Raw genomic sequence first — 22334 nt, 5'->3', positions numbered from 1 at the left:
ATTGGCTCCATCTTTCCCTGCGAGCCTCTAGGGATAAGCAGTATAGATGCCGGATGGATACTTCATCATCTGTATGGTCAGGAAGAACATGACCAGTAGCTATTTTGACATGTGATGTAGTGAACGGCTGCTGTGAGTAAAATTAGTGGTAATGACATGATACTAGTAACGTTAGTGGAAATAATTGTCATCTGTCTTTAATGTGTGTGATTATTCATTAGGTTGATTATTTGAGGAACAATCCACGTCACAGTAAACCCAGGAAAAGTCGGTTCCAGGTTCGGACATTAATAGCTTTCAACTGCAGGAATTCACATAACTGTCTAAAAATGTGTTTTTTCTTTGTTCCCTTTTGTTTGCGTAAAATTTAGTCAGTTCGAAGCGATTTTTTTTTTTTTTGTGAGTTCTTCTCATTGCAGCACTGAGAGATCACATAGGAGCGAAAGTTGGATTGAGATTTTGCGCCTCGCAATGATGAAAAGACTGACTGTTGATTATAAGCAGATTGTTGTGAATAATAGACTGATACACTTGATGTATGTAGCGTCACACTGTAGGTGAGCATGTGTGAGATGAGCTTGCTGTGAGCAACGATGACCCAGTTTCATGTGTACAATAGCCTTTTAGTGCCAAATTAGTCCCCTTGCTAATTGCTGTTTTAAAAGTATTATTACTATAAGTAGCAGTACATTCAACCATTTATGATGGCAGTTTCCTTGTGGAATTCTTGTTGAAGTTCCTTAAAACACTGCTTATCAAAGACAAGAGGACATTTCACCAGGGCTGAGTAGACTGATGTCAGACCTGTACTGTCTCTGGCTCTGTTCAGAGTTTATCCCACATCACCAGTTACTAACACATCTCCTGCATGATCCTCACAGTAACATGACTGAAGACTCTGGGGCACTGAGGTGAATGTAGCAGCACACATTAAGGTGTTTTTATTGTTTACACATGTGCAAGACATTGCTTCATTCAAAGCAGGAATAACTGAATAGGCAGGGCGCAAAATACTCGTACACAAAAGGTAAGCAAAAATAATGGAATCTGTTTATGTACAATTTACAAAATATAATAAACTTTATATAAAAAAATGTATATATTCATCTATGTCATCAAACAGTGTCCTTAAAGAACAGCTGTTAATATGTTCCTGGTTTCTTTTTTCTGCAGGAACAGGAAATCGTCCGTTACATTCACTCTTTGCACATTTGAGGAGTCCTTATTGCAAAAGTGTCCGTTCAGTGAGGTAGAAATTTCATTGAGTTTTTTTTTTGGTCGTCCTCTTCATGAAAACAAGATCCAGCAGGAGCATCACTCCGCTAAGTGCTCGTTCTGCGCGGTGGCAAGGGATCCGTCCTGCTGCAGTCAAACGGATGTTCGTAAACGCTGCTGTCGTGCTCTGACGACGAGTCCCTGCTGAGGCTGCTCTCTTCGTGGTCTGAATCGACGTCAGGTGCCGTGTAAGGGTTCTCATGTGGCGTCATCGCATCGTGTGGCACTGAGGGCGGGCCGCAACCCGTGTACAGATCCTGCTGAGGCCTCCAGGGAGCTTTCCCAAATGTTCCTGGACGAGAGATAGGCAAGAAGAAGTCAAACCAAAGCACGAATATAAAGTTTTGAAGTTTTGAAAACTGATTCACTCAAGACCTACCCATGAAGGTGTTGCAGGGTGCGGGGCACTCGTGAGGTCGGCCGTAGTCGCTCAAGTCTTCCTCCTCCGTGGATGGTCGGCGGTCGCTCGGCTGGTGGGAGGAGCCGTGATGGAGTCCGGCGCTGGGGAGCTGCATCAGGACCGTCGAGGAGCAGACGTCAAAATGCTCAGACAGGAAGTAGTCCCTCCTTTTGGAACTGGGCAGGCTACTGCTGTAAGATTCAATGCATGCAGGCCTTTGGTCGATGGAACAGCCTGAAAAAACAAACTCTTTAGTCCCTTTTCAAAATGAGAGACAATATCCAGAGACATCACATGTTCGTCATTAACAGTAGAACAAATATCGAGGGACCATGTTTCATTGAGCAGAACGAGCTGTACAGACCTGTGAAGCCCTCTGATGGGTCAGTGGCGTACATGTTGTCTCTGCGAAGCAACGAGCCTATTGGTCCTTGATAGTGGCAGAGCAGAGGATCGATGGCTGCCTCCAAGTCCGCTTCACTTCCTGTGTCCAGATGACAAAGACCTGTATGGGTGAAAGAACAGATGCATGTATAAATAATGGGAAGCTGCAGCAGGATTCAGTCTAAGGACAAAGAAGAAAGGGCAGGTGTTTACCGTTCATGTCTTTCTGCTGCAGGTAGAAGCCACTGAGGGACGACGGCATGTACTGATGACTGCTGCCGCTCTCTGACGGGATGTAGCCGTCCTGTCGGTCAGCCAGCGTGCCCTGGGAGGACAGGTAACTGGGAATGTCTGCAGGCAGGTTGGTCTCATCTGGAGGAGAAAGGCATCAAATTATATAGAAGCCTTTCATTTGTATAGATAACCAAACGACTGTCAGAAAAGGGCGTCGTGACCTCACCTGTGTTGGTGACGCTGCAGTCCTCGTTCCGTCGTCGGGTGTGGTAGATGATCACCACCCAAACTAGCGAAGTGCCCACCACGCAGCACACCACCGCTATGATTACAATTCCCACTGTGGTCCAGCCATCGACGTCCGATCCGGCCCCGCCCACGGCGCCGACCCCCATGCCTCCCTGCACGCCGGGGTCGCAGTTGGGGTTCGATATGACTGACAGGCGAACGTTGCCCCTCTCCGTGCCCAGCGCATTTGACATCTCGCAGGTGTACTTCCCCACGTCAGCCTCTGCTGCGTCCACGATGATGAGGAGCTGGTTGGCGGCGGCAAAAAAGTGGCGCTCGGTCACAACCAAGGGGCTGTCGTCTTTGGTCCAGTTCAACCTCGGGGGAGGGCTGCCGCCGGCAATGCACTGGAGGACGGCGGTTTCGCCCTTGGCCACAGTGCGATCCATGAGCGGCCGCAGGAAAGAGGGTGTTTCTGTCAGAGGGAAAGAAGCAACAAGAATTAGATGAGCATGAGAAGAAAAGTGAGCATAGAGGTTTATTTATTCCTCATTCAATCCCTTGTAGAATCTGCTATGATAGCCGTGTTTCTCACCTAGAACGGTAAGTGTAGCGTTTGCAGAAATGGCTCCCGCCGTGTTCTGAGCTGTGCAGCTGTAAACGCCGATATCCTCCGTCTTGACATCCACTATGAAAAAGACGTCATCCTCCGGCATGACGTGCATCCGGCGTTCACGGGCGGCAGGGAAATCGGTACCCCCGTCTTTCTGCCAGGCGATCTGAGGGGAAGGGTGACCCACAGCCGCACATTCCAGTCTGGCTGTTGCTCCGGCACGAATACTCAAGTCCATGGGCATCTTGGTGAAGGACGGCAACACTGGAAGTAGAAAAGATCATTTAAGAATCATAGAAGACTTTGACGGGCACTGCAAGGACCTTTGAGATAAAGACGTATGCCAAAAAGTTGGATTCTCCCAACCAAGCTTACTGTTGACAGTGAGCCGGGCCTTGGTGGAGTACGACGATCCAAAATGGTTGGAGATGATGCATTGGTATTTTCCCTCGCTGGAGAACTCCACGGTACGGAGCTGCAGGGTGGTTGTGTACTCCGTCACTTCCGTCTCACTCCCCGATCCTCCTTGCGCTCGCAGGTGGGCCTGGTTGTGGATCTCTGCGTCGTTCAGGACCTCATTGTCTTTCTTCCAGGCGAAGGTCATGGGGGAGTCGCTGGAGCTGGCCGCAGAGCAGATGAACGTCACGTTGGTGCCCTTGAGGGCGGACTGGGTCTCCGGCTGAACGGTGATCTGAGGCTTTGGGAAATCATCTGCGAAAAACAAGAGTAGACATTTAAAATCTTCTTTCAATGTGTTCAGGTCTACATCTCGCTGGCAGAACTGGCGTGAATTATGTTCTAGTTAGTTCTACGTTAGAGTCTCCAGGACAGCTGAAAACTTAGTAAATTTCCATAATGTTTCCCTCGTGAGGCTCATTAGTTCCTCCAGGAGTCAGGGAGGAAAGTTCTGAACAATCTGGGTCAGTTTGTAAATGGAAAAAATTGACTTGGAATTATGTCTGTTTTTGAGGCATTACAGTATGTGTTAGTGTGTGTGTGTAAAGTAGAGTTCCACAGAGTGAATGCATCACTCACCACACACAAACTCGTCCTGGCTGACAGCAAACACGCTCCTGCCCTTCAGCATTTGCGGGTGGGCGCAGCTGGCGTTGACGCAGGGCAGGAAGGTTTGCTCTGCCACCCAGATGGGAAGCCACTTCAGCTGGCAGTCGCACAGCAGGCTGGAGGTGTTCAGACGCCTGCCCAGGGGAGGAGATACCAGAAACGTTCAATTCACACTGCGGCAGTATTATTCCAAAGAGTTGGCTGTGATATTGCGAATGGAGGACAGAGGGTTCAACGCAGGAGGGTTTGATGAATGCAAAACCATATCCAGACTAATCCTGTCATGCATTAATTACATTTTATGAATTTCTCCCATTAAATCAGGGGGCTGATACAGAAAGGTAATAGATTTTATAGGAAAATGTTGTAATAGAAAAAGACATCACACGCAGTGTTAACACGAGGCACAATCTCCTCAGATACTATATGTACCTAATTATTTATGTGTGTAAAAACTAACAATCCCTAGAGGCTACATCTGTACTGCAACGTTTTAGTTTGAAAACTGCATTTTCCATAATAAAACACATATCACGTGAAAGCTCATGTACACTGGGAATGACTGCTCTAACAATAGCTTGTCTCACAACAGTTGTTAGCAAAGACATAGGAGTCAACAACCCTTATAATTGATTACTCATGTTGCCTTCTTTAGTGGTAGATGAGGTGAACTCTAGTTGTTTTCCCGAAAAGACCCAATCAGCAAATGCTTGTGAGCGTCTACATCATCCTTTCCAAACATCTCTGTTTCTGCGCATCCAGACTAAAATGCTGCTTCATAGTTTTGAAACTAAAACGGGGCCAGCAGCCTCTCCAAACTTCTGGGTAAAGATTCCCTCACATTGCTTGTTGCTGTAAACTCTCCCTCAGTGGAAGGGAGACAGAGGAAACCGAACCCGCTCCCATTAACACTGCAGTGCGTTCTGTTCGGTGCCCACTTTCCCAGCAGACCATAATGACTTTCACCTGGTGTTCTGTCCCACATCAAAACTACAGCTCTGACCTAAAGCGTCCTTGAACATGATCACACTTACAGCTCCTGCAGGTTCTTCATCTGCGAGAAGGCGTTCGCTTGAATGGACATGATCGCGTTGTTGCTCAAATCTCTGTGGAGGAGAAGAGAAAACAGGAATTAGGACTGGATAAGATCCTCTGGGGGGGGGGGGGATATTTTTTTGCCAACATCAGCCGTACGGATTGAAGCCTACAGAAACTTCAATTGAAAGAAGAAAAAGAAGGCCTGCGCTCCAGAACAATAAAAGTCTGGGCAGCAGTTTTCTGCGTTAATCAAGAGAGGCCCGACTCTGGGCCGCTTTGAGCTCTGGCAACGGCTGGGAAAAAACTCTAATTAGAATCAAATGCAGCTGTTGTACACACACACACACACCCACACACACACTCCTCGCGTCTTGGTGATCGATATAGTCTGGCACACATGTAAAGATACTAATGGCAAGAGTTTTTCCTTGATTCCACATCAAAGCGGAGGACTGGGAGAAGACGGTCTGGGTGCACGGCTCTAACAAACAGCCCCTGTGTCTCGGTGTGATTCACCCTGCTTAGTTTACAGCTCCGACGTTTGGGAACAATCAGTGAAACTCGAGGTGGACTCACAGGTGCTGCAGCGCGTCCAGGCCTGAGAAAGACTTCTTGGTCACCGAGCGGATCTGGTTCCCATGCAGAAACCTGAGAAGAGGGGACAAACGTCGTTGCATCAGTTTCAAACTTTACTTTCCTCCCCGACCTTTATTGTGTTCATGTGTGGCATTAAGTCAAACATGACGCTGGATGTGAACTCACAGTTTTTTCAGGTTGTCCAAAGCAGAGAAAGGCCCATTCATGTCCTCGATGGTCCAGGAGATTTCATTATTTTGAAGGTCCCTTTCAGAGGAAACAAAGAGAGGCCGCACTGTAAAGAATCCACACCCAAACAACAACTGCGCTCGCGATGTTAATAAAACTTTATGCGGCTTTGCGATTTTGCGAGAGGGGGAAAATGCTTGAGACTTTAAAATTATATTCGAGGCGGTTCCATGCCTCACAGGAAGTTCCTTCTCGGCCTTTGCGGCACTTCTAAAAGTCTGCAACTCCAATGCATTGGAAGAAAGAAAAAGTTTTACAAGGAAGTGGGGCAATACAACATGTGTGCTGCATTTTTGAACTTATTTTTTGTTGGGATATTTATATACTCTGCATGCAAGTCAAACATGCATGTGGGTTAACTTAAAAGGAAATTAGACCACCAGATCTTCCATGTACCATTAAATACATCATACATCTGAGATTATTATTTGTGGATTATCGTATTATTGTAGGAGCAGCGGTGATCGTTCGCTTGTTAATTTAGTCAGTTTACTTTCTATTAATGTGGGTACAGAAAACTCTCTGTGTATTGGAGCATGGTCATACATATACAAATGCAAAGCAAACCTTGCGGGTCAAAGTTGAAGTCCACGCAAAGCCACGCTGCGATTTGCATTATCACAGGAAGTTAATGTTATAATCGCCCCCTCACTCGCACAGGTTCGCCACATCAACATTTGTCTACGTGGGACCATTGCCTCATAAGCTGCTTTCATACATGCACTGAACTCTGCACATCCTCCTCCTTTATTGCTGTTGTGAACGTGTCTGTGCAAAGAACCTCTCAATGTGTTAAAAGGCAAACTGCTGGTAAACTCCGTATCCAGCTCACCAGACTTTACCCGCAGGTCCTGTCTGCTATAGATCTATTGCTATAGATTTCTTCCTGTGGTCATCAGGGCAAAAATATCTTGACATTTATTCTGCTCATCGCTTGACGAAAAATACACCAAACAACTACAAATTCAGTGTCAGAATAAAGAAAGAAGCCAAAATATTCTCAGAGAAATTGCGTGGTGAGACCCTTAAGCTGGTGAGATGCTTTTCAACTGTTTTCCTCCTCGGCATGCCTGGCTACGGCCGATCGAGATTGGGGAAGGGTGTATGTAAATGTGGGGGTTGGGGGTTGGGGTGGCAGGTTAGGAGCCCTGAGGCAATCCATGTCCACCGAGCTGCACACCTGCCCTACGGTGACCTCAGCAGCACAGCTCACATTTGGTTCCAGTTAAAACAATTCCAACCAGGGGAAATGTTCTGAAGCCCCTCTGTGGGAAAGGGGGGGATGGGTGAGCATGTGTGTGTGTGTGTGTGTGTGTGTGTGTGTGTTAGGGGGGCTTGGGTGGAGTCAGGGGAGAGTTGGGGCTGGGGGGGTTGTTGAGGTCGGGGTTGTGTAGCAGAGGTTTTTTTTATGTGTGTGGAGAGACCTCAACACACTAATCTATTTCACATCCCCAAAACAAATCGGGCAGGATATTTCCACTCAGGCGGGGGATGGATGGTGGAGGTGGGTTTAAAGAGGCTGGGAGGGGCGACCCAGTGGCCTGCGGAGCACTAATGGATTCATACGTACATTTGATGTTCATGTTGTAATGCTGGAACACTTACGACAAAAAGCTCGCTCCGCAAAAGCTTCAAATGAACAGTTTGGTATGTTTTTATATGTTTGGTATGTTGGTCAGCTTATTATTAGATTGTGTATTTTAGGGCAACCCATCAATGTCCACGGTGGTATTATATTTCCTTTAAAGCAGCTTATGTACTGACTGAAGTCGTTTTCAGACGGGTCCTGCGGAGGATCTCTGGAGAACTGGGTCCCGACTTTTACGGCAGTTTGACAATCACACATTTACAAATACCATGATATTCTCTTCTCAGAAGTTAGCTGAGTGGAGAAACTGCGGAAGTTCTCCTCAGTTTAGTGGAGAATTTGGGAACACCAGTTATTGCTCCCATCAACGTGTTCATTTCACCTCCCAGTGTTGGACACGGGCCCTTCTCGTCTTCTAAAGAATGAGGTGTTCAACAGAAAACATTGAATTTCACTTACAGCGCCTGCAGGTTGGAGAGGCCTCGGAAAGCTCCATCTGCGATGAAGCTCACGCGGTTGTTTCCGATGTGGAGCTCGTCCAGAAGGCTGAGGCCGACAAAGCTGGACTCATCCAGCCTGGACAGATGGTTGGAGGAGAGGTTGCTGTGGAACAGATACAGACAACACAACAACATGAGAACGTGCCCTGGAAGCCTGGAGGCCTGGAAAACTCCCAGACACGCACAAGAATCACCAGCGCTTAATTTCTAACACCTCCTCCGGCATCGTCCTCTAAAGACATCACCCAGCATTTGCCTCCGGAAAACTTGACTATATCCAAATTCTGGTGTTAAATGTGGTGAAATAGATTGCTGTCCTTCCTCAATTGGAAGTGTGTTTGCAGGAAACACCAAATTGCCTGAAAACCCCAAAGAATTCGACTTCAAGACTGTTTCCTACAATCTCTCGTCGAGATTTGATTCAATGATTTTTTGTTTTGTTTGAGAAAAATCACATTTTCCAACAAAACTGAAATCCCGAAACAAACTATTCCGAGCGCGTTTTAAAGTAAACTCAGATGAGGAGCCATCAGATAGCTGGACCCGCTCCCTGCCTCATGGGCGGCTTGTTTACGCTCAGGTTGACGTGATAAGAGCGAGCGACGCGAGGGGAAAAGAACAACAACAACCTCTCCGTGAAAAACGCTTCAGACACTGCCAACGCCGAGCCGACCGCTGCTGTAAACAACGGCCACAACAAAGGAAATTCAATCTGTTCAAAGGAACGTTTGTAGATGGGTGGGAAATCAAGTTTCTTTTGTTTTTACATTCGAAGAAAACTGCAAATAATGATGAAATTTCCAATAGGAAAGAATAAGCGGTACTTCCGGAGGTCGATGTTTTGGCTCAAGTGACAGCCGAGCAGAAAGGAGGCAAACGGGTGTGTAATATTTTGGCAGTGCTTTAATGTTGGCACCGACCAGCCGAGCATATGAGACAGTGTTTTGTCTGTGTGTGTTTGTGTGTGTGGACGTGGGGATTGGTGACGGGGGGAACTGGAGTGTGAGAAAGGGCAGCCGGGAGTGCCAGAGAGGAGGAGAGGGCGACAGAAAAGTGTTGGGAGTTCAGGAAATGAATGGAAAGTGAGGTGGGAATAACAAGAAGGAAGGGAGAGAAGAAAGAAAGAGGGCGAAGGGGGGAGAAAGAACTAAATAGGTGGACTCACAGCTCGCTGAGTTTCTGGCAGAACTCCCAGGCGTCAGGTCGGATCCTGCTGATGGCGTTGTGGCCAAGGTGGAGCTGCTGCAGAGTCAGCAGTCCGTACAGCCAGCCCTTGCTCACCTCCGTCAGGTTGTTGTAGTCCAGCTGCCTGCAGGCCCACACGTACAAAATGAGACTTTATACCAGATTTGGAAAAGAGCAGAACCTGATGCACCTCCTTTATTAATAATCCTTACAGGACTTCCATGTTGCTGAGGCCCCAGAAGGCTCCGTCCATCAGGCGACTGAGGCCGTTCCTCTGCATCTTGAGGGAGCTGAGTGCGTGCAGACCGTGGAAGGTCAGGCCCTCCACCCTGCGAACCCGGTTCCTGCTCAGGTCTCTGAAACACACACAGTGAACACTCAGGGTCAGGGCACGAGGAAGGATGAGTCAAATGAGAACACTTCATAGGCTGCACAAGCAAATCAGCAGCAGACAATCTTAAAAACCTTAATTCAAGTCTGCCACAATGGTGCCATTCTCGTGATTTCTCAAAATATGTCATCAGCTTTCAAAGCCACAATGTCTATTAGCACGTAATAAAAACTTGCTTAATAACTTCGTAAACCGTAAAGAATCTGAATGACGACACAAAATGCGAAAATAATTATTTCCTTGGAAAAAGTCCTGGCTTGAAATGTGAATGCGCGAGTGCAGCGGGCTTACAGATGCTGGAGGTTGGGCAGCTGGAAGATCTTGGCTGGGATGGAGGAGAGGCGATTGCGGTTGAGCCGGAGAACCTGCAGGCTGCTGGACAGGTTGGTGAAACAGCCAGTCTCCAGCGAGGAGATCCGATTGTTGTTGAGGAACCTGAGCCAGAAACATTCAGGTGTAAGGTTGATTTAGAAAACAGATAGACAGACAAAAAAACTGCATTTCACTTTGAGTGTGTCGTGTCCTGCACATGATTCAAATGACTGATTGGGAATGTTCTGTTTTCCATTCTCCTTCACGTACATAAAGAACCAAACAGAAAAGGCACAAACATCGGGTCCAAACAGAGATGTTGACACTCACAGGTTCTTCAGGGGCAGAGCGGGGAAGGAGCTGGCCTTTATATCCACGATGTTGTTGTAGCTGAGGTCGAGCGTTTCCAGAGCGAGGAAGGGCCGGAGCTGCTCCACAGAGATCCTGCTGATCCTGTTGTTTGCTCTGAAAACACAGACAGCATCGCTCCAATAAATGACCAAAATACTGTGTATTTGACTAGTGGCGCGCACCAGGTTCATGTTCCCAGATACGCAAACAGTCAAGTCCCTCAATTAGCCTGGGGTATTAAAAAATGACGGACTCTCACGCGCTTGAGAATCAGAAACTTACCACCCAATGAGAAGCTGTGTCATAGTTCCCTTTCTCCTGCTGAGACTATGAACATATTTCACAAATTGTTCGGTATGATCAGTGCCGCTGCTCTTCACACAAAGTCCAAACAATCTTTGGTTAGGAAATGTGTTATTTTGTTTATAAGGTAATTACTAACAAGGTATTTAAAAAGGTAACCTGCCAATTACTTGGCTGATGAATACCATTCCCTCAGTGAAAGCATGCCTCGGCAGAGGCCAGCAATTTCCTGAGCTGCACGCCTCCTAAATTGCAGTGCAGGGACTGCTTAGTTATAAACAGAGTTTGTACAGTGCCCTCTTTGTGCATGAGACTCGGCCGTAGAGAGAGAGAGTGAGAGCGTGAGGGAGGGGGAGGCAGGAATTCCCTCCAATGCACCAGACTACAGACCTCGTTTTCAGTATTCATGCCGATGGTTGCAGCCCCCCCGCTACACCTTACTGACCAGAACTGTGTTAGTCTTTCTGATTCATTTTCCAACAGCACATGAAAACAAACAGTGTCAACAGATTTATAATGCAGGTTTAATTTGGGATGTGGTGTCATTAATATTTAATTGTTGGAAATCTGTCAATCACGGTGCCGGCTGAGTGAGGAGAGTGGCAGCTGTCATGAACAGAGCTGAGGAGATTCCTTAAACAACCAAAAATCAACTAGTTTGATAATTGATTTTTTAATTTCTCAAGCATTCCTGTGTTTCAGTATGTTTTCAGTTTTCCGTCTGTTTTACTTCCACACTAATAAATTTATACTATATTTGGGTTGACTGCTCAAAACAAGCTGTTGGAAGAAACTAGAAAACAGCAGATTAATTGTTAACTAAAATATTTGATGCAGCTCTGGCCATGAATTCCATAAAATTAGAAATTCTGGAGTGAATCCATGACTCACACCTTTCAAGACTGTTGTTTTCATAACATTAAGATAACAAAGAAAAGTACAGGTAAAAATTTTTTTTTTATGATTTATGTATATCATATAGAAATAAGAACATGTATGTTTGTATCATTTTGCCAACACTACCGGTGAGTCTCATCTTGATCTCAGATTTTCTATGCCCTGCGTCCACCTGAGTCTGAGACAGCGTGGCACCGCACTGCTGTGAAATCCAGATGTCTCACTGATTCCACCGTGCCGTAACTCCCAGAGTCATGTTTTCCACATGTGCTGACTCCTGGTGTATACAGTCCATTTTATACAGAAACACGGTTCTCCATCTGGAGAGTGCAGCACGTTTAGGTAATCGTCTGACACAAGACGAGATACACCATTAAACACACAGACCCAAAATGGAGGGCGGGCTGCAGACTGTGGGGCAACGCTGGAATAAAACCCGCCGGAGCATGTCTCTGTACTCGGGGCTCGAGTCAAACTTGGTGCAGTGCCAGGGATAGACAGTAGTAAGGGGGGGGGGGGGCGCTGGCTGAGTGGAGACCGGGGCAGAAGCTACAAAAAGTGTAAAACTTGGGTTTTTATAACTTAATCTTTAAAAATCATAGATGGATAAAATTTGTATATAAGTACAAGGAGTTTGGTGTAAGATCAGTCCAGTTGGCATGTCTGTTCAATGATGAGGCCAGAATCCCTGTGTTAATTCACCATACAGTTGTTTCCACCAGCCTAAAACATCACAAACACTAAAATATTGTTCCGAAAAAATACATCGGCTCTGCATCTCCAATAAAACCGGCACAGGCAGCGCTTTTGTGTGGAGTTGTGCAGAGGGCCCTCCACACACCACGGCCTCCAGGTCCCGAACAAAAGCGCTGCACACCACCTGTATCTCGGTTTTCATGTTCCCCTGACTGGTCGCTGAGAGAAGGAGGGCCGCCCGGTGAGAGAGAACCAGTCTTTCCAGTTTCTCTCAGGGGGGGGGAGTGGAGCCACAGGGAGAGAGAGAGAGGGGCTGGCGTGCACTTCCTGCCTAGAACGAGGAGGCTGACCCTGAAGTTTGTATGCTGGAGGGTATCAGGAACTACTCCCTCAGATAAATTCGACTTATATTCTGATAAAAATCTATAGGGCTCGGTTAACTGTGTGGAAGTGTATGGCCCACAAAAGCTCGGCCTGCATATGGCGAACCCTACTGTCCCTCCTTTGTCCCTCTCATCTGGACATCTGCACGTCCCCTCCGTGAGTCCTCCTCTTGTCTCGTCCACACACAAACAATCCCCGCATTGTGCACTTTTAATTACGCACACTTCAAATTTGTTCATCCAGTTTGCCATCAGATAACGTGATTATGGAGCCATTACAACTGTGGCTGCGGGGCTCTGCCGCTGTCGGTGGGAGTCGATCGAGGGCCAGGCAAGTGTCAATAGCAGCCAGAGGCACTGATGAAATATGTTCTCATTAAACAGGGTCGAGGGGCTGAGAGAGACTGAAGGAACGCTGCTCGGCCAATGGGATCGCCACCAGAGAAAATGTCTCGTCTGCATAAAAAGTCAGAATAACGCTCTGCTTGGATGGTTTTCAAAATCGACAAAAAAAAAATGACTTAACTCTTCATCTGCAAGTGTTTTCTGTCCAATTTTCAGAGACCTTGAGTCCATAAGAGCGTAATAAGTGCAGATGAAGCAGTATATTTTTTTTATTACACCGACACGATGATGGTTTCACACAAGCACGTACCTGCCAGCTGCTCTCAACCACCATCAAACTGACCACATATACACTGAAAAGCTACGTTGTTAAATAAAATCCCAGAATCCAGTTGTTTGTTGTTGTTGTTGTCCACCGAGCAGCAACTAATTCTTTTAATGGGCGAAGTTCTTTAAATGGAAAGTGGCTTTTTCTAAAACCGTCTCGCTCCTAGAGTGTGTGTGTGTGTGTGTGTGTGTGTGTGTGCGGTGGTGCGTCCGTGTGTGTGGTATTTCCTATTGGAAAAAGAACAGAGTTTTGAGAAGCCATCGGATGACTCCCCCCTCTATGCAGTGGCGCCTGTAATGAAAACCAGGGCTGCGTTCGCTGTCGAGACGCCATATTAATCCCTGCACATATCTCACTCTAACGGTTGATCATCTCATCACGTCGAGGAACTCGTAGGATTGGAGTGAAGCACAGATCCAATGCACGTGTGAACTGGAGGAACTCTGCATACAATTGAGCCGTAAAAGTCTTCAAACGCATTTCTGTTTGCCTGCGATACTTAAAAACGCATGTTGATGCAGGTTAAAAATGCATCTGCGTTAAAATGTGTCACTTTTATTAGTGTGCATTCTTCTTTGCGAGTAAGTGCAAGTCTGCGATGTAGCTCTCAAGAGATTACCTGTTAATCACGCAATGTATCTGTAGGTGGCGCTCTATTCTATGTCCGACCAGCTATGCCTTGTTGTACTAACTACCAGGTTCTTCTCTAAAGAACAACAAAAGTTTGAAGGCACCAAAAGCTTAACGTTAAGACTTAACCAACTAATAGATAAATGGATTGACGATAAATTAGGGCTAGTTTTGATATATTATTAAGCAAAGAAATGCTAAAGGTTTGCTGCTATCAGGTTCTGTCTCTCTGTTTTGTATGTCATTGTACACCTTAGGGTTTCTGGAAATCAAAACTACCCAGCAAATAATAATAAGATTCATCAATTGCAGCAATAGTGTGTCTTTCAAACACACAATGTATTCATTATTAAATGTCATGCATAATAACTATAATTGCTACTGTTTGGGTTTGTATTTCTCATCTTCCACAAGGTCCCAATTTCCGTGGACATACCAAGAGGTTTACATCCTCTTCTATCTAATCAGACCTGGAATCTCCAGGTCATTTGTTCAACCCCCCTGAACACAGGCGGAGGGATTTAGCAGCGGTGGGGTTTACCCCCTCTATAAATTCCTGGGAAATTGTTCAATTAATTAAGATGATCACGACTCAATTACTACCAGCTGCAGGGTTATTGCCGTTTGTTTTTACTCGGAGCTGCGAGGTCAAAGAAGTCGGAGAGAGCTGCCGCTATGTCTGACTGGCTGTTTGAATAAGTGCTATTCGATACCCCGAGGTCTTTTTTTCTCCTTTACTACCCTCCCAGCTCGGAGAAACTGAAGGAGGGAGAGAAATGCTGGAAAAATGTTCCACAGGAGAGAAAAATCTCACTACGTCGCTTAATCAGAGGAAAGACGGCAGCGGCGGCCAACACCAGCAGTGTGAGTGAGAGCAAGTGTGAATTTCAGTTTCTTCTCCATCTTCGGCTTTTTGAAACCAAGTTTGTACCTGACTTCACCAGCTGAGAACTGTTAGGTAGCTATTTGCTCTACTTCTATTTTTAAATAAGCCAGTGTGTGCATTATATATCATCCTGTACCTCACACAAATCTCGATTAAACAGTTAATTGAAACAACATATAACAAACACATAACATGTCACCTTAAATTACGTATATATTAATCGAGAAAATAAGCAGCAATAAGTGCACTCGGGTGCTTCTACTGCACCACAGAGTTAGTTGTGGCTAAGGTTCTTTGTGGGAACTGTATGGTTTCTCTATAAACTCAATTTAAGGTCTTGACCTTCAATGTAAAGTGCCTTGAGATAATGCATATTATACTTTGGCGCTATACAAATTGAATTGAATTGCTGTTTGCTAGTAGAGCAAGTAGGCCGCAATTTCTGTGTAACCCATTTTATTAACCCACACTGCAGACTCTATTTGTATATTTACTATTATCCCACAACGTCCAATTGTGGTCAGTGGCTTTGGTTCAAAGGTAACATGCTGTAGTATTTTTCCCTAAATGGAGATGTTGATGAAAAAGAGCATTTCCTATACTTATTTTTTACTGAGCATTATCACATAATGGAAGTAGTTTAATTGCTCTGTATTTCAAGTCGCTCTGTGACTAATGCTCTGCACTTATTAAAAGTCACGGTCTGGAGTGGGTTAAAGTCAAGTAAACACAGACAAAACAACTTTTGGTAGACCAAACCGACGAGGATCCTCAAATCAAATAGAAAAACTGGACCATGCACTTTTTTCCAGAATTGCTCAAGTTTGCCTGGACAATACAAATAGTAGTTGGGACAGACAAGTGTTTAACCTCTTTCTAACCATTTCCCACTAGGTGTTTTGGAACAAATAAGGTACCAGCAGGATAACTTGCATAGGTATGCCTCGAAACACGCAGTGAAACACGTCAGCCGAGGTGTAAAATGCTTGGCTGAAACCGAGTCATCCTGCCCATCTTCCTCTGATGAAACTTGTAGCTGGAGGTGACAGTCCTGTACTAAATGTGCAAACAAATTGCCAGCGACTGAATGCTGCAGGCCCCGCGGCTGCTGAGGAGCGTCGTGTCGGGGCTTGATGAGGAGTGCACCTCATCCAGCCAGGAGTCGGATACATTCTTCCACGATAACTTCACATTGCTCGGTTTTGGAGAGGCACGCCACGGAAAACAAACCAAATTGTTGAGGTTTCACACACTAATATCTGGTGTTGTTCTTAAGGCACGTATTGGACCCCAGTGTTCCAAAGCCTCTTCTGGTTGAAGGCTGATTGTAATGGAATATGACAAGTACATTGTTTTTCTCACATATCAGCAAAGTCAAGCATTGGAACAAAGAAACATTTGAGTACTTGGCTTCCTTAAGGGGACAGCTCAAGATATTATCGAATATGTAGGTGTTTAAGAAACAACCATGGGGCCATTCTGACTTTCTGAGTCCCATAGAGGAGCACACAGACCATGTAATCCTTCCTCTAAACCTGCAGCATAAAAAAATCCCCAACTTTGGACTTAATTCATTTTACACGACGTATTTCTCTCTGTGCAGCATCACGTCACTCCCTCAAGGTTAAAAATACACCAACGGCAGCAGAAGCCAACACAAAAAAAAAAATCTTTTCCATTTCTGTTGATGGCATTTGTCTTCCAACACGTGACCCGTCTGGGGCCGGCTGCCATGGCTCTGACTACCCTGTCTGGGAACCGGCTCGGCCAAAAGGGTTGCTCTCTAGAGGGAATGACGGGGGAGGAACCACTTCCCAGCTCACTACTTTAACCAGCAGCGACAGCCCTGGCAGAGGAAGACCATGCAGGCCGGGCAAGGACTCTCAGGAGAGTCCAGAGAGGTGTTAATCAAAATTAAGAAGTGGTTTACTTACAGAATGAGCGTTGTGATGTTTGAAGCATAAGGGCCCAAATCTGGTATGGCCTCGAGCTCATTGTGGTTTAGCTTTCTGTAAACAATGAGGAAAAAGAAATGGGTTGGTAACATGTAGGACAGTGGGAGCTGTTTGTTAGGATCCTGTCTTTCCTTTACAAAGCACTGAGAACAAAGAGCATACTCACATTTCACTCAGATGTTGTAGTCTGGAAAACAAATTGCTGTCAAGCACCTGCAATTTGTTATGGCTCAGGTCCCTGTAGAAGAAGAAAAAACAGAAAGTAAGGAAAAAGTGTACACCAAGCACGACAGTTTTCTGTTGCTGCAGTGTTCCATTTAGGTCGACACAACAAACAGAATTACACAAAAATTCTCTGTGTTATTATGCTTTCACACCGTGAGGACAGGAAGTGGATCAAAGTGAGGCTGCTGTAATTAAACCAAAAGGTTTCGAGAAAAGTTGCAAGATCGATAATGATGATGAAGTGATGTTAGGCAAGGACAAGATTTATTACCAATTTATCACCTAAAACAGAAAACGCAAGAGAAAATTGAAAGCAGTTCAGAACCTGTCACGTCCAAAATCAGTACCTCAGTCTTTTAAGAAACTCTTTAAAAGTTTAACTGCCTCTTATTTTGGTTGAATGACAAGTTTTAACGACTTGGATAGACTTTGGTTTCAAACTACATTTATTTCCAGGTCTAACCTCAGAAACAACATTTTCAGAATGCTATTCTTCAAAGTCTTTTCTGAGATACATCGGAGCCAGGCACTGATTCTGCGTGACTAACATCTGAAATCAACAACAAAAAAGTTCCAAAACAAACTGCTTTCCCATTCAAGCCCAAAAATGGCTATTTTTGGGGGGGGTTTTACGCTAAAGGTCTGGTGTTGGCTTTTCATCCCTTCTTCATAACACAGCAGAGCGCGGCCATGCCAAAACAGCTCCCTTTATATCCAGGCCTCCGCTGAGAGGCAAAGCCAAAACAGACAAGCTGATAAGTTATTGAGGGGCGAGATTCTTTCTGGATGAAAGGAGGCCGGATGCTGGCGAGGGAAGTCGATAAAAGCGCCAAAGTCGAGGTTTCAGTTCTGGCCCATGCTCGGTCCAAATTCACCACTTTCAAACTAAAACTATCCCTGTATTGATTTGTGCTTTGATGTTGAAAGGTTGATGATCATTTTGTGCATTTTTTGAGGGCTGTGTTTGCTGATTGCCTGTTTCAGTCTTGCGTGGTTCCTGATCGAATTTGGTCAATGTTTTCTTTTTGTCGGAATTGCCTTTGGATCCAGGCCTGTCTCTAACTTGACGGAACCTGGTCTCTGACTGAACTGAGGCCGTCCTGACTGCAGCTCATTTTTTACACCCCCCCCTACCCCTCCTCCTCACCTCCCTCATCTGGAATCCATCAAGGAGCTCTAGGAGGAGGGGAAGAACCTAACAACTGGTAATGTATTCACAATGCCAGGAAAAGCGAGAGGGACGCCTTTCATACATCTGAAACACCCCTGTCGAATTTTCTGGGGCCTGTTTTTGTTCTTTGGTGGAAAGTTTGATGAAACACTCAACCAGGGTTTAACTCAACCTGCTAACGCTAACCCCCCACTTCCTCATTCGTCTCTTTCAAAGCAGCTGTGTGTTGTTGTTGTTGTTGTTGTAGTTCCAGCACTGCGGGCCATAAGGGAAAGGTGTGCTATCATCCTCCCTAGATAAACCCTGAGTAGCCCGACACTTCCACTTCCCTCACAAAGCAGGCTGGGACCAGAGCAAGATAACACACAGGGCTGCGTGCAGGCTTCAGCCTGTATCTGCTGCTCGGGTGAAAATGTGCCGCACAACATTCTTATCAGAGGATGAAAAGTGAATGAATGACCTACTCTTCAGGCTACTAGAGCTGTCATCAATGCTTTAGACCAGATAACAATGGGATACAGTGGATGTCAAATGAAGTTTAAAATTAAATTAATGTTTGTTTACATCCTTGTGGATCTATGTGCATTTTATAGACAAGTTTGCCAAGAGTAAATGTCAAAGAGCAAACTGTGGTAAACACACAAAATGTGTGTTTTTGACTTTTTTTTATTATCATTCCTATATAGCTTTACAACATAGCTATCACACCATCAGATGAGTAGCTAATGTAAAGCCAAACCAATCAAACTTTGTGATATCGCCAAACTCTTTTTGTGCTTACTTATCTTTTTTCATTTAGCATTAGCATTAGCTGTTTAAATTGAGTTTTTTGCTCAAAACTTGAACTCTTAAGAGAATCCAGAACAGTTCATGTTCCAGTTTTGAAATAAGTCAATTTCTTAAGTTTGTAACTAACTCCAGAATGTCATGTAAGCTGCTAACTATAACATGAACCCCAAGGACTCCCAATATCATCTCTCGTATATATCCCATTTTCACTGAGAATTAACGTTACCTGGACAAATAAATGAAGTATTTAAATCTACAAAATTATCTTTAAAGTATTAGTCAAACTATCAGGGAGTCAATATATCACCATTATAAGAAGCATTTGTTGTCATTCTCGGACTCAAAGTTCTCGATCTATTAAAACATGTAAAGTTCTGACCCTGTTACACATATTGTTTTGAACCTGACACTACTTCCATATCTTATTCTTAAACCCTAAAAGTTGAGATGGCATCACATATTTGTCCCTCAACAGCTTCCCTGATGCTCATGACTTAATCCTACTCCTTCATGCTCCTCTCCTTCTTCCTCCCTCCTACTTTCTCCTTCCCCCCCTTTTCTTTTTCTTTCAGTGAGTTTGTTTCAAACTAATCCTACACGCTCCTCCTTAATCAGGACCATCGCTGGCTCTGGGGTTGCTAATTCAGCAGAAATAATGGGGTGCTGGAAAACAAAGGGTCGGGTGGTTTGAGGGGTTTAAGATGTGCTGGAGAGCAACTCGTAACTTAGCATGCCAGAGTGAAAAGAATTTTCCCCCCATGTGGAACCTTTTTTTTTCTTCTTTTCTTTTTGGTGGGCTGGCCTTGGTTATGAGGCTCAGGCTGGGTCTGTTTTCACTGGCAACGTCAAGTTTCCAGAGCAGCACATTTTAGAAAAGAGAAAAACTAAACTCAACAGCGGAGCGGCGGCTTTAACCAGGCACTGAATCCAGCACTGCAGTCTGACACAGGACAATAAAAAGCTCCAGCTAAATGCAGGGCAATAAAAAAATCCGGTGAGAATAATTATCTGTAAAGTAGAACACAGTAAAGAACATGCTGTTAAAGTTGTGTTTGGTATTTTGGGTGCAGCAGACAAACACAGTGATGGAGATATTACTCCATAAACAGTCCCGTTCCTGTGCAGGGACTTCATCTGATTTATGCTCTTATGGCTTTGAAGGCCTAGAGGTTTGTGAAATGGAAATCTGAAGACCGAGTCAAAACTGACACACAAACTTCAGTCACTCTAAACGCACAATAAGGCTACAGCTCCTCTGTCGAACCATGCTGAACATTGTGGACGGCCCTAAGTTGGCAACCGTGTGAACTGAGGGAAACCTGGAAGGAAATTGGGAAAGTTTACGAACCACTAATAGAGTTGTAATTACTACAACAACGACAACCAGCACTAGCACAATTACTACTGTTACAGTTTGTATCTGCTGGTGCTTCAACTACTTTTACTCCACAAAGCCTGATTGCATTGGAATACCTGCATGGGGGGGGGGGGGGGGGGGAAGGGTCAGAACCATTAACACCTTAATAAAGAGGTTTTGGAGAGGCCTACAATAGCACATTGATGTGTAAAAACACACGGGGCTTCCCTGCTGGCCTCGTCAATGATACTGCAGGAACCAACACAATAAACAAAACCTATTAAGACTTTTAGATTATGGACTCAAGTGGGACAAGTGAGGCAGGGGGAGGTTGTCAGTGGTTTTCTGGGAACTTTCCTGACTTTGTGTCACTGCACACGAAGCAGAGAAGTTAACTCCGGTCAAATCAAAGTCTATCTAGGGTTTTCCTGCTGAAAACCAATTTCTCGCTGTGGTTTTCAGCCCGTTCCATTTCCACTACAACAGGAATGTTGATCATCCCCCTCCGCGTTGAGGGAAAACACTGATCTGAGCCCGTTTGCTCTTCCAGCCCAAAGGTAACACTGCATGATAACATAGATGAACGATCATAATCAAACACAGGATCCACGACAGTGACACGGAACACATGGGGGCTCTTTAACTGGACTCACAGCTGAACCGTCCATTCCGGGATCGTGTGCGGAACCTGGCCCCTTCTCAGCCGACTGCAGTCCACCAGCTCCCCGAAACAGGCGCAGGGAGGGGGACAAGTCCGTGCGTCCGCGGCGGCTCCACGATGCAGCGCCAGAACCAGGAGGAACCCCACGGTGAGCCCCGCCGCTCCGCGAGGCTGCGTGGAGGAACACATTTCTGTTGTGGCCGCACCGACAGCCCTGTCGTGGGTTCGATCTCCAGCTGCAGCGCAACTTATCCAAAGTGAGAAATCACTCCAAAAAAGAAAAGAAAGAACAGATCCAAGTGCTGGTGCGTGGCGATCACCGCGGTGGCTCCTTACATCCGCTGCCTGCTCCTGATCGCGGGCTGGAGGTGTGAGAGGAAAGCGGTCTTCTGAAACGTGCCCATTCCCGTGGACCAACTTTTTTTTTGTTGCCGAGCTCCGCGCGACTTGGGGCAACTGGTGCAGAGCCGGATCCCCACGGAGCAGCGTGAGCGCACAGCAGAGGTATGTGGGGGGAGGGGCCCCACGGGCACCCTGGGAAATGCAGTCCACGGAGCTGGAGCCTGCAGCTATAGTGAAGGGAGTGTCTGATTTCAAAGTGTGATATCAGACATTTGAAATTAATTGCAGGTTGATCCAAGACTCTCTCTCTCTGTGTGTGTGTGTGTGTGTGTGTGTGTGTTACAGACCATTGTTACAGGAACTTTACAAAGCACAAAGTGTAACAAATTACAGACCCCCTGCAGAATGGTTAACAGTGGAAAAGTACGTAAGTAAAAGTACATATATATAGACAATGTTGTACTCAGGTAGAAGTGAAAGCGCCATATTGACTGTTCTACTTGAGTATAAGTAAGTAAGAACTTGTGAGTAGGTAATGTGAAAGGGAAGTATACCCAAAAAAGGAAAGCAGGAAAAAGGTACTAATGACGTGTTTCATAGTACCTCAGGGCTCGGCCCACAATGTTTACCTTATCCAGCAAGCAATTGTTAGTAAAACCAGTTCACAATAACGCACTCTTCCGCATTTCGTACATACTAACACTGAAGTAACACGTCCACAGACATTAATGGGACATTGGGAGGCGTTTCAGTTGCAACTTCCGGCTTAGGGCTCAATAATTCTGAGCTCCGAGGTTTAATGGAACAGACAAATGTTCTTTGTTACATCTCACCAAATTTGTTGAATAACTTTAAGGCCCTGCATGATATAGCCTTCTGATCGTATTACAACTTTTAATCCCACATGAACATTTTCCTCTGAAATCCTCAGGCCGAGCTCTTCTCTCTGTTCCAGAGACCAGGCTGTAAACTGAATG

The 22334-nt window shown here is 45.5% G+C and overlaps 1 protein-coding gene across 1 annotated transcript; it reads right to left on the bottom strand.

Moving 5' to 3' along the window:
- Positions 1-912: 912 nt before the first annotated feature.
- Positions 913-21496, bottom strand: lrig3 (leucine-rich repeats and immunoglobulin-like domains 3). Its single transcript, XM_053414890.1, has 19 exons — positions 21008-21496; positions 16979-17050; positions 16792-16866; positions 10369-10503; positions 10018-10161; positions 9548-9691; positions 9316-9459; positions 8110-8253; positions 6000-6080; positions 5814-5885; positions 5234-5305; positions 4170-4333; positions 3510-3845; positions 3117-3398; positions 2520-2996; positions 2273-2431; positions 2040-2180; positions 1655-1909; positions 913-1567 (listed from the first exon to the last, which is right to left on the bottom strand). The coding sequence occupies exons 1-19, from the start codon at positions 21202-21204 to the stop codon at positions 1323-1325; spliced, it is 3339 nt and encodes a 1112-aa protein (XP_053270865.1). The 5' UTR covers positions 21205-21496; the 3' UTR covers positions 913-1322.
- Positions 21497-22334: the final 838 nt, after the last annotated feature.

Source organism: Pleuronectes platessa, chromosome 22 (assembly GCF_947347685.1).
Source record: "Pleuronectes platessa chromosome 22, fPlePla1.1, whole genome shotgun sequence".
NCBI classification, from domain to species: domain Eukaryota; kingdom Metazoa; phylum Chordata; class Actinopteri; order Pleuronectiformes; family Pleuronectidae; genus Pleuronectes; species Pleuronectes platessa.
Note: the sequence above shows the minus strand (reverse complement) of the source record. Positions and strands in the feature narration are given on the sequence as shown.

Bases quoted from the DNA above. Each gene is read 5' to 3' on its own strand.
- lrig3 (XM_053414890.1), bottom strand. From the start codon at position 21,204: ATGTGTTCCTCCACGCAGCCTCGCGGAGCGGCGGGGCTCACCGTGGGG. The intron at 2,181-2,272 runs GTAAACACCTGC...TCACCCATACAG, and splicing joins GCAGCAGAAAGACATGAACG to GTCTTTGTCATCTGGACACA. The intron at 1,910-2,039 runs GTCTGTACAGCT...TTGTTTTTTCAG, and splicing joins CCCATCAGAGGGCTTCACAG to GCTGTTCCATCGACCAAAGG.